At 55.7% G+C, this 11,515-nt stretch overlaps 1 protein-coding gene across 1 annotated transcript; it reads left to right on the forward strand.

Annotated features, from left to right (window-relative positions):
• Positions 1-3,978: 3,978 nt before the first annotated feature.
• Positions 3,979-10,640, forward strand: SHISA7 (shisa family member 7). Its single transcript, XM_007468006.1, has 4 exons — positions 3,979-4,658; positions 6,131-6,285; positions 8,349-8,498; positions 9,994-10,640. Exons 1-4 carry the CDS (start codon positions 3,979-3,981, stop codon positions 10,638-10,640), a joined length of 1,632 nt encoding a protein of 543 aa, XP_007468068.1.
• The last annotated feature ends 875 nt before the right edge of the window (positions 10,641-11,515 follow it).

An 11,515-nucleotide genomic window follows, 5' to 3' on the forward strand; every position in this document is an offset into this window, starting at 1 on the left:
ACAGCGCTTGAGCAGCTGGGGGAGGGGCTTCTCCGGGAGCCCAGGACCGAGTGGGGCCTGCTCTGGGACCCCTCCTCACACTGGCTCCCCTGATCTCTGTCCTCACATCTCTGTCTCTCAGGTCCTGGGCTGGGGTGCTGGGTTCTGGCCCCAAGCTGCTAGGTGTGTGTGGTGCGGGGAGGGAGATCGGGGTTTGGGGGGCATTCCGCCCCAGCTGTGGAGGAGGAGTGTGCCTTCCGGTGTGTGCTGGGGGGCTGTCTGGCTGTGTCTGGTGGTGGGCCACATGCCTGCTTCCAGACTCTCCACCACTGGGTTCTCACTCATGTATGTGCCTACGAGGTTGCGTGACTCTGGGCTGTGATGTGTGCCACTGCGTGCCCACGTGCAGCTGGCTGGGGCAGGTCCCTGGCCATGTTCTGGAGCTGTGTGTGGTCCCAGTGTGTCAAGGTGTCTGAGATTGTGTCTGACTCTTGTGTGCTGTGGGTGGGAATGCCCAGAAATGCATGGCTGTGTGTCCACATGGAGCTGTATTGTGTGTTTGGGGAGGAGGGAGGCTCAGGTGTGCCGCCAGGGTGACATTGGGGGTCCTTGCGTGTTGTGTCTGGGACAGTGTGGGTGTCCTGTGCTCTGTGTCATTGTGCGTATATAAGCTCTGTTGTGTATCTGTGTATAGTTTTGTGTGAGGTAGAGGAAGAACTGGTCCCCTGTGTCCTTGTGTCTGGACCAGCTGCTGTGCCTGCAGTGTGTCTCCTCCCCACCGGGAGGTGCTGCCCTGCATCAGGAGGTGTGAGGCAGGGACAGGAGGCTACGGGACGCCCACTGGTCGAGGGGCTGTGCGCGCGCGCGCGCGCGCGCGCGCGCGCGTGTGTGTGTGTGTGTGTGTGTGTGTGTGTGTGTGTGTGTGTGTTACTGGGTCGGAGGGGATGTAGGCTGCTGCTCCTCCTGCCTCACTCCCCAGAGTTGTCAATGGCCAAGAGTTTCGTTTCCCTGGCTCTGTGCATGTGTGTGAAGTTGGAAGGGACAATGGGACTCTGTTAGCAGAGGGAGAAATTCTGTCCATGGAGCCCAGCCAGAGGCTTGGCACAGCACAGGGACTGAGAAGGCAAACTGCTACCCCTGCGGGGCAGATGAGACAAAGGTGCCCCCAGTCCAGTGCAGCTCCCTAGCATCTATAATTTAGCAGACAGATGGTACCCTTGCATGTGTTTGAAAAGGTACCCCTTCCCACAGATGCATTCTTAGGAAGGAGAGCGTGGCTGGATTCCAGCCTCTCAGCCAGACCCTCTTGTGCAGTACACAACTTGCCCAACCATATGTGGCAGCCGTCGTATGAATGAAGGAATCCACATCGCCACACACGTGTCACTCTCAGAAGTGGTGTGTCTGTGTGCATGACAACCCATGTTTCTCTGTGTGGGATAAAGCATCCATGTTCTGTGGGTGATGGTGCCCTGAGCTCAAAGCCTAGCACCATTGCTTGGGCACTGCGACATCACCTGACCTTTGTTGGTTGGTTTTTGTTTCTTAACTGTGGTAAAATACACATAACATAAAATTTACCATTTTAACCATTTTAAGTGTACAGTTCAATGACATTTAATATATTCACAATGTTGTGCAACTACCGCCACGATTTAATTCCAGAATATTTTCTTCACTCTGAAAGGAAGCCCTGCCCCCATTAAGCAGTCACTCCCCATTCCCTCCTGCCCCCAGCTCCAGGTGACCACTTATCGGCTTTTGTCTACATGGATTTGACTATTGCAGACATTTCATATAAATGGAATCATACAATATGTGACTTTTTGTGTCTGGCTTTTCTCTCTTAATGTTTTTGAGGTTCTTCATGATGTAGAATGTATTGGTGCTTCGTCCCTTTTTGTGGCTGAATAGTATTCCATTGAATGGATAGACCACATTTTGTTTACCCATTCATCAACCGATGGACATTTGGGTGGTCTCCAGTCTGGGGCTGTTGTAAATCATGCTGCTAAGGACATTCGTGTTTTTGTGTTAACATGTTTTTCAATTCTTTGGGGCATATGCCTAGGAGTGGAACTGCTGGGTCATGTGGTAACCCTATGTTTAACTTCTAAGGAACTGCCAAACTGCTTTCCAGAGTGTGGGCCAAGGCACTTCTAAGATGCCCGTTAAACACCAAGTGGAGGCATCCAGCAGGCAGTCTGGCAGCGAGCTCAGGGGAGGGGCCGGAGCAGAGCTAAAAGGGAACGTTGAGGCCCCAGGTGCAGCCTCCCATAGCCCTCTCCCCATCCCAGGCCCCAGCAGTTTTTCATAATGGTGTGGTCCCTAGATACATGTGCACTCAATGGGAAGGAATAAAGGATAAAAATAATACCAAACGACATTTATTAAACTAGTCCCACCCACCCACCCTCTCTCCCACTTCCTTGCACTGCTTTTATTTCTTCATGGCCTCCATAATTTCTTAGTGTTTCTTCATAACAGTTTTCAACGTGCATCCCATTAATTTGTGTCTGCGTACTGGCTTTCTCCCCTCACCAGAAGGCAAAACCCATAAAGACAGAGGAGGAACCCTGTGGTTCATCTACTGCTGCATCCCCAGCCTCAGTAAACACTGCTGAAGGAACCCCTCCTGCCAGCCTGTTGCCATACAAAACAGCTGGGCGGACCTGTCCCATCTGGCCCCTCCAATCCTGTTCACCCTCCTATAAGTATAGCACCTGCGCTAGGCCAGGCACTGCCCTAAACTCTCTACACATATGAAATCGGTTCGTCTTTCCAACCACTCAGTGATAGCCATCCTTGCCCCTGGTTTACAGATGGGGAAACTGAGGCACATGGGGACTTAGGTGTATCCAGTATCAGGCACCTGGCACATGGTGGAGTTGGGGGATGAACCACTACTACCCTGACTCTCCAGCTGTGCAAGGAGACACGTCAGACCCGAAACTGTGAGCGTGGGTGTGTGTGTGTGCGTGAGAGAGAGAGACCACAGAGAGGGACAGAGACAGAGAGAGAGAGACTGAGGCTCAAGATCCCTTGATTATCAGACGTAAATACAGGAGAGAAAAAAGCACTGGGGGAACTGAGGGCCACGTGGGTCTAAGGCAGCAGTTCTAACTGGGGGCAAACGTGCTCCCCGGGGGGATATTTGGCAATGCCTGGAGGCATCTTATGTTAACACGATGTGGGGGAACGTGAATGCCCCCGGCATCCAGCAGATGCTGCTGAACACCCTACAATGCACAGGATGGGCCCCCACAAGCAAGTACATTCTGTGCCCAGATGACAGTAGCGCCCAGGGTGAGAAACCCTGCACTCCCTCTTTCCACCTCCTGGTCTATAAACTCAGGTTCTCAACTCCGATCTCTCTCTCTCCTTCTCTCCTCCCCACCTGCTCTTCGTTCTCTCTCCTTCCCCAACTCCCTGACTCCTCCCATCTCGCCCACCCCACCATGCATCTCCCTTCATTGCCTCCCTTGGTCCGCCACTGACCCACGCCAACCTCCTCCCCACTCTGCCCGCCTCTGCCTGCCCTCACTTGCATCTCACCTCTGGCTTTCCCCTCTGCCCTCTCGCCCTCACCTGCCTCCATGGTTTCTTCTTCCTCCATCACGTCTTTCCTCTGGTTTCTGTCCACCTCTTATTTCTTCGCACCCCCGATGCCACTGTCGACTTTCCCATTCTTTCCTCCACCACTCATCACTCACTGATCTTTCTCTGCCATTTTCATTTCTGTTCTCCTTCCGTGGTGTCTGGACATCCTCCTGTTGCTCCCCCATCACCGTGCACTGTCCCGTGGGACTACCAACTTTGGGCCCATACATGTCCCCTCCATCTTTTCTGTTTCCTGGTTTGTGTCTCTCCGTCCTTCTACCTTCCCTTGGCCTGCCTTCCTCATCATCTCCGGCCCCCATCTCCACATTTCTCCACCTCTGGCCATCTTTCTCCCTCCCGCCTTTCCAGCCTCGGTTCTCCCCCCAGCCTGGCTGCCCCATGCAGGCCCTCCTGCTCCTCGGGACCCTCCTGCTCCTGGCCTCGACTACTGGCCAGGCTGGGGCGCGCCCGTCCAACGCCACAAGCACCGAACCCCCGGGCCCGCTGCCCGCCCTGCTGGCGCACCTGCGGCGCCTGACCGGGGCGCTGACCGGCGGCGGGGGCGCGGCGGTCCCAGGGGCCAACGGCACCAGGACCAGCACCCCGAGTTCGGCCGGCGCGGCGGCACGGGCGCCCCCTCCTGCCGAGCTCTGCCACGGCTACTACGATGTCATGGGCCAGTACGACGCCACCTTCAACTGCAGCACTGGCTCCTACCGCTTCTGCTGCGGCACCTGTCACTACCGCTTCTGCTGCGAGCACCGCCACATGCGCCTGGCGCAGGCCTCCTGCTCCAACTACGACACGCCGCGCTGGGCCACCACGCCGCCGCCACTGGCCGGGGGCGCCGGGGGCGCCGGGGGTGCGGGCGGGGGACTCGGGCCCGGCCAGGCCGGGTGGATGGAAGGGGGCCGGGCGGGTGGCGCCGGGGGGCGTGGGGGCGAGGGCCCAGGGGGCAGCACGGCCTACGTGGTGTGCGGGGTCATCAGCTTCGCCCTGGCCGTGGGCGTCGGCGCCAAAGTGGCCTTCAGCAAGGCGTCCCGTGCGCCCAGGGCGCACCGGGAGATCAATGTACCCAGGTGTGTGTGCTCTGGGGCCGGAGGGTGGGAAACCTGGGGGCGGGGGCGGGGCCACGGGAGGTGGAGCCATCAGGGAGTGGGGCCGGTTGTGAGGGGCAGGGTGCAGGGAGTATGGCCGGAGACTGAGGCAGCCACCAGGAGCGCAGAAGCCAACGCCTTGGAGAGATGGGCGGGACATGAGAATATATGTGACTTAAGTGGCAGTCTATGGAGTGACCGGGTAGGCTCGGGCCTTCATTCATTCAACAAATATTTCTTGAGCACTTTCTGTGAGCCAGGAGCTGGGAACACAGCAGTGAACAAAACAAAGTCCCTGCACTGATGAGTAAACCTGGTTTCCAATCCCAGGTCAGCTGCCTGCAGGCTGTGTGACCCTGGGAAATTTGCTTAAACCTCTCTATGCCTCAGTTTCCTCGTCTGTACAGTGGGCCTAATAATTGTTCCCCACCTATTCAGACTGTAATGAAGATTACCTGGGTTAATTCATGTTGAGTCCTGGTACATGGTAAGCCCTCAGTAAATGCTGGCTACCATTATCATTAAGACAGTAAGCAAGGAAACACATGTGCAATATACTTTTAGATACTGATAACTGCTGTGCAGAAAATAAAGTAGCATAACGAGTTGTGAATGGGAGGGACAGTGTTGTTTTACACGAAGTGGTCAGGAAAGGCCTCTCTGAGCAGAGACTTGAAGGAAAAGAGAGAACCAAGCAGATATCTGTGGGAAGGGCATTCCAGGCAGAGAGGAAGCCATAAGTGCAAATGGCCCTGAGGTGGAGTGTTTGCAGGACAGCGAAGCGGCCCATGCAGCTGGAGTGCAGTGGGTGAGGAGGAGGTGGACAGAAGTAGGCAGAGGCCAGGTTTATCCTAAGTGTGATGGGGGAGCCCTGAGCTCCGTGTGTCACCATCTGATCCCTGGGCTATGCGTGTGAAACTGCAAGGGATAAGGGCAGAAATGGGGAGACCAATTGGAGACTGTGGCAATAATGGTGAGAGATGGGGCTGGTAGAAGCAGAGGTGGTGACAAGTGCTCCGAGTTGGGATACATTTTGGAGGGCGAATTCACAGGATTGCTAAGGGCCGTGCAGGAAAGAAAAAGAAGAGTCAAGGGTGATTCTAAGGTTTGGGGCCCACATAGCACCCTTTATTGCCATGGGGAAGGCAGCAAGAGGAACAGGAGTGAGGTCCCAGGTTCAGGGTGGGGCAGGGCCACAGAGAGGACGATGTGGGAGGGACCGCAGAAGGGGTAGGGTCCAAATAAATAGGGGAAGGGGCGCTTCAAGCGGGAAGTGTGGTCCGAGGGACCTTGGGGCAGGCGGTGCTCAGATTGATATTAGCAAGGGGCGTGGCCAAAGGCTAGAAGGCGAGCTGAGCTAACGGATACACCCAACGGTGAGAACGGAGAGCGCCCTCCCTCTCCCCCCCCACCCCCAGTCCCCAGGCCACTGACCATCCCTCTGCCACTTCTAGGGCTCTGGTGGACATTCTGAGGCATCAGGCGGGGCCTGGGACCCGCCCGGACCGGGCACGAAGCAGCTCCCTAACCCCGGGGGTCGGGGGTCCCGACAGCATGCCCCCGAGGACGCCCAAGAACCTCTACAACACCGTGAAGCCCTCCAATCTCGGTGAGTGAGAGGTGGGGCTTCGACTGCCGCCTCTGCTGCCTCTGCATCTGCCCCCACCCCTCATCCCTGTAGCTCCACCCTCCACGGATGGCTCCACCTCCCGTTGCCCAGGCCCTGCCCCTAGCCACAGCCTGCTGTCTCTGCCTTCCCTGAACCGTTATGGCCGACACCTGTTTTGGGCAATGCACTGGACTTTGCAGTGAGCCAGACCTCCTCCCTGACCTCCTGTGGGCACCCTGGGTGGGAACCCTGGGTGCTACAATGGATGATTTAGATTTAGACATTCTCAGCCCCTGCACTTGAGGAACTCATGTCAGACCACCCAACAGCCAGTGACACACAAGGACGCACTTAGTAACTGAATTAGAATTTGTCGGGAGCCAGACGCCTAGATTCAAATCCTGGCTCTACCACTGTGACCTAGGGCAAGTGACTTCGCTTCTCTGGGCCTCAGTTTCCTCACCCATAAAATGAGAATCATAACAGTACTCAGTTCATATTATTGTTATTCTTATAGTTTATGATGAGTGCATCAGTGGAGAAGTCCAGGTAGCTGGAAGAGGGTTTGAAAAGGGTCTCATTTGCTGTGAGGGGGAGGAGCTCCCTCAGAACATGATGCTTGAGCAGTGGCCAGGAGGGTGAGGGGAGTTTCTTGGGCAGGGGGATCTCTGAGTGGCTGGAGCACAGCTTGTGAGGTGGCCAGAGCTGAGGCTGAGGAGAGGGTGGGCAGATACCTCAGGAAGGGCCTTGAGTACCAGGCTGACCTGAGTGGCTCTGCCTTTGTCCTGAGGGCAATGGGGAGCCATGGAGGAGTTTAGAGCAAGGGAGCAGCAAAGTCAGAAGTGGGTGGAAGAACTATGTCTCTGGAACCCATATGAAGTTGGACAGATGAGAGGAAGAAGGCTCCGGAGGAGGCTTGCATGATGATCCAGGCAGTAAAGGACAAGGCTTGATCTGGGATCAGGAACGGAGGGGAGGAGATGGGTTTGAATAGTAGTGATAAGGAAGAAACATTTGACCTGGATCTTGAGGGGTGAGTAGGAGGTCTTCAGGCAAAGAAGGAGAGGAAGGGATTCAAGGCTGAGAGAACAGCATGACAGCATGTGCAAAGGCCCTGTGGCAGAACTGAGCTGGACCATTTGGCCATCAGAGAGAAGTATGGCTTGAGGGGACAGATGGGAGATGAGGCTGCAGATGTCTGTTGGGGACAAGTCACACAGGCCTCAAATGCCATCCCCAGCTTAGACTGTGTCCCATGAGTCATGGTGAGACATGGGAAGAGTTTTGAACAGCAGAGGGACAGGGGCAGGTGTACATGTCAGAAGTATTGCAGTGGGGCTGATCTTGGAGATGGGCTGGCCATTTGGCCAGAAGGCTGGTTTGATGATCCAGGAGGGAGAAGCAAGTCAGGGCAAAGATTCAGTAGGCAGGAGGGACCAGAGCTGGGGACCAAGTGGACATGAGTGGGGATCCTTCCACAAGACCAGGACAGCGGTGCCAGCTGGGAGCAGGCAATGGCAGTGATGCCACCTCCCCTCTTGGTCCCCACAGATAATCTGCACCACAACTACCTGCACCTCAACGTCAACAGCCCCAAACACCACGCTGCCACTCTGGGTATGGACCAGGGCGGGGCTGCGGGGAGGGCAGGGCTCCTTCCCTTCCCACCCTTGTATTGAGCCGGAGCCAGGTGCCCAGCATAGGGCAGGTGTGAGACCCTGGGAGCCTGTCCACACAGTCCAGCCAGGTAACCCAGTGAGGCTCAGTTTCCTCATCTCTATGCCAGAAGTGGTCTGCGGGAAGCTGCATGGCGTGCATCCCTTCTAGCCTGGGGCGGGGCACACAACGAGTGCGGAGCAAACGCAAGTTGCCCCTCCTCCTCCTCCTTCCCCAGCAAAGAGCACCCGAGGGTTGGGGGGAGTGAGCACAGGGAGCTTGGACTGCTGCAGCTCTGAGGGGCTGAGATTCCAGATTTCTAATGCTCTAAGGGGGCTGGGGGCCAGAACTGCTGGGTCTGAGGGAGTCGGGCCTGGACTGACCCCGGCCATGCCCCTCTGCCCCAGACTGGCGGGCCATTCCACCGCCCAGCCCCTCCTTGCACTACTCCACGCTGTCCTGCTCTCGGTCCTTCCACAACCTCTCGCATCTGCCCCCGTCCTACGAGGCCGCTGTGAAATCTGAACTCAACCGCTACTCCTCCCTCAAGAGGCTGGGTGAGTCCCGGGAAGGGGAGTTACCTGGGCGATGGGGCGGGGTCAGGACCTGGGTTCAGGACAATGGACAGTGACCCGATAGCCTTCTAAAGCTTTAGATTCCCCGCACCCCACCCCACCCCCCACCCCCCGCCTTAGATTTTTCTCCAAGTTTGTTCCAGAATTACCTGAGGTAATTTTGTATCACAATTACTTGGGGTGATTTTTAAAATGCAAACCCATGGTCCTCCCCCCAAGACCTATTGCATTCATCAGGACTTGTATCTGCAATGCACAGAAATACAACTTAAAAAAAAAAAAAAAAGGTGACTATGTCTGTTGGGGACAAGTCACACAGGCCTCAAATGCCATCCCCAAATGCCATCTTGATAACAGAAAGTCTATGTGCCACAAGCTTCAGGTGTGGCTGAACTCAGGTGCTCAAAAGCTATCTCCAGGATTCTACATCTCTCAGCTCTGCTGAACAGTGGGCTGGCTTCATTTTCAGATAGAATCTCCCCTTGTGATGGCAAAGACTGTCCTGAGAATTTTCACGGCAATTCTACCAGAAGAGTCTCTCCCAGTGATTCCAGCAAAAATCCCAAGCCTGGATCCCACTGGCCAAAAAGGGTCACATGCTTGTCCCAGAACCAATCACTGTGACTCTGATTGGACATTTCTGGGTCAGTGGCCGATCCCTGGTAGTGGAGTAGCCTTCAAACATTTTAAACGGAGATCCACAGTAAGAAAGGATTTTTATATCGTGTCCCATGAGACCCATATACACTGGCACATTTTTTAATTACAGTAAAGTTTTGAAACTTGTTATTATGGACATTTTCAAACACATTAGAGAGTAGAGGAACTGTAAAATGAGCCCCATGTTCCTGTCACCCAGCTTTAACAATAGGCAACATTTTGTTAATCACTCCTCCCTCCACCCCATCTTTTGGTGGATTATTTCAAAACAAATCCCAGATATCATGTCACTTCATCCGTTAATATATCAATAACACACACACAACTGAAATAAAAATTTTGTGAATGGTATTCACCCTTACTCTCTTATTATGGGACACTTTCTGATAATTTTCTATTCTATTTCATTTTGCCAAATGCCGGTCCCTACCCACAAAATTGACTTTACAACCCATGAATGGGTCGCATCTCCAAGTTTGAAAAATACGTGCTACAGGATGAAAGGGAAGGGAAAGTGGTTCCTCAGAAGCAAGAGTTGGGTTCTACTCCCCAAAGAAGGGATGTTCCCAGGCAATTAAAAAAAAAAAAAAGGTCCCCCCTCATCTACGATCACAGCATTGCAAGCTGGGCCTGGGAATCTGCATTCTGCTAGCTTGACTGTTCTGACTGGTTAAAATTGTGCCCCTGCCCAGGCTAATGACCAGGAAGTTCCAGGTAATGTCTGGGGTCTTCCTGGGGTGGGGGGTGCCCCAGAGAAGGAAGCATGTTCTGGGCTGGCTGAGGACCCACCTCTGTGGTTTCTTCCCTTCTTCCCCAGCCGAGAAGGATCTGGACGAGGCCTACCTGAAGCGCCGGCACCTGGCGGAGATGCCCCGCGGGACGCTGCCCCTGCATGCGCTGCGGCGACCTGGCACAGGGGGCGGCTATCGCATGGAAGGCTGGGGTGGCCCCGAGGAGCTGGGCCTGGCGCCCGCGCCCAACCCACGGCGCGTCATGTCCCAGGAGCACCTGCTGGGCGACGGGGGCCGGGCACGCTATGAGTTCACACTGCCACGCGCGCGCCTCGTGTCACAGGAGCACCTGCTCCTGTCGTCCCCCGAGGCCCTGCGCCAGAGCCGCGAGCACTTGCTGTCACCCCCACGCAGCCCCGTGCTGCCCCCCGAGCCCGCCGCCCGCGCCAGCCTGGCCGCCTCCCACTCCAACCTGCTGCTGGGGCCCGGGGGGCCCCCTACACCGCTGCATGGGCTGCCCCCGCCGCCCGGCCTGCACGCGCACCACCACCACCACGGCCTGCACGGCTCGCCGCAGCCTGCCTGGATGTCAGACACCGGTGGAGGTGGGGGCACGCTGTCCCGCAGGCCGCCCTTCCAGCGCCAGGGCACGCTGGAGCAGCTGCAGTTCATCCCTGGCCATCACCTGCCCCAACACCTCCGCACTGCCAGCAAGAATGAGGTGACTGTCTGACTGTCTGAGGTCAGGCCAGGGGCTTGGGGGCTGCAGCCTGGGGCCCCCATCCCAGCCTGCATCCCCCAACACATGCCAGGGGCCTGGGACCAGATCTGCGGTGGCCGGGAGGGCTGCCTCCAAGGACACTGTTTTGGATGAAATCATCACCTGACACAAAGCTTCCTTCTGCGATGTCACGGCAGATGAGACCCCTCCTCCTATGTCACAGTTTGAGGCAGGACCTCCTTCCCATGACGTCATCACAGAGGAAGAGGCCTGTATGTGAGGTCATCACTAGCGAAAATGTCTTTGTTCACCACAGGGACAAAACCTCCTTCCCATGAGGTCATCACAGAGGAAAAGGCCCACCCTAAAGGTCATCACTAGAGGCGTCTATGCTCCATGGTGTCATCACAAAGACTTCCCTCCTGTGAGGTCATAAGAGGAACAATGCCTTGTCCTATGACATCATCCCCAGAGACAGAGTCCTTCCTATGATGTCACTGCATAGATAAATCTCATCCTTATGATGTCATCTCTGGCACCAAAAGGCCTCTTTTGACATCATCATCACCAGGAAAATATCTTCTTCCAAAGAAGATGACTTTGTCTTTGAAGTCACCACTACAGACAAAGCCATCTTCCTGGGACACATCACAGGGGAAAGAGCCTCACCAGCTCCCTAGACATAAGGCCTCCCTTCTACGACATCATCACAGGGACTCTGCTTCCTTCCTGTGATGCCATCGCCAGAGAAGGTGCCTTGCCCTATGATGTCATCAGAGGGACTGTGCCTTTTCCGTGATGTCATCAGCAGAGATGGCAGCCCACTCTGGGGACATCTCCAAGACGAGGCCCCTTCTGCAATGTCACAACCAGACTCTGCCTGCTCT

The sequence above is a fragment of the Lipotes vexillifer genome, unplaced genomic scaffold (assembly GCF_000442215.2).
Source record: "Lipotes vexillifer unplaced genomic scaffold, Lipotes_vexillifer_v1.1 scaffold1223, whole genome shotgun sequence".
Lineage (NCBI taxonomy): Eukaryota > Metazoa > Chordata > Mammalia > Artiodactyla > Lipotidae > Lipotes > Lipotes vexillifer.

Coding starts and splice junctions, on each gene's coding strand:
- SHISA7 (XM_007468006.1), top strand. CDS start 3,979: ATGCAGGCCCTCCTGCTCCTCGGGACCCTCCTGCTCCTGGCCTCGACT. Junction 4,659..6,130: donor CGGGAGATCAATGTACCCAG/GTGTGTGTGCTC, acceptor TGCCACTTCTAG/GGCTCTGGTGGACATTCTGA. Junction 6,286..8,348: donor CGTGAAGCCCTCCAATCTCG/GTGAGTGAGAGG, acceptor CCTCTGCCCCAG/ACTGGCGGGCCATTCCACCG.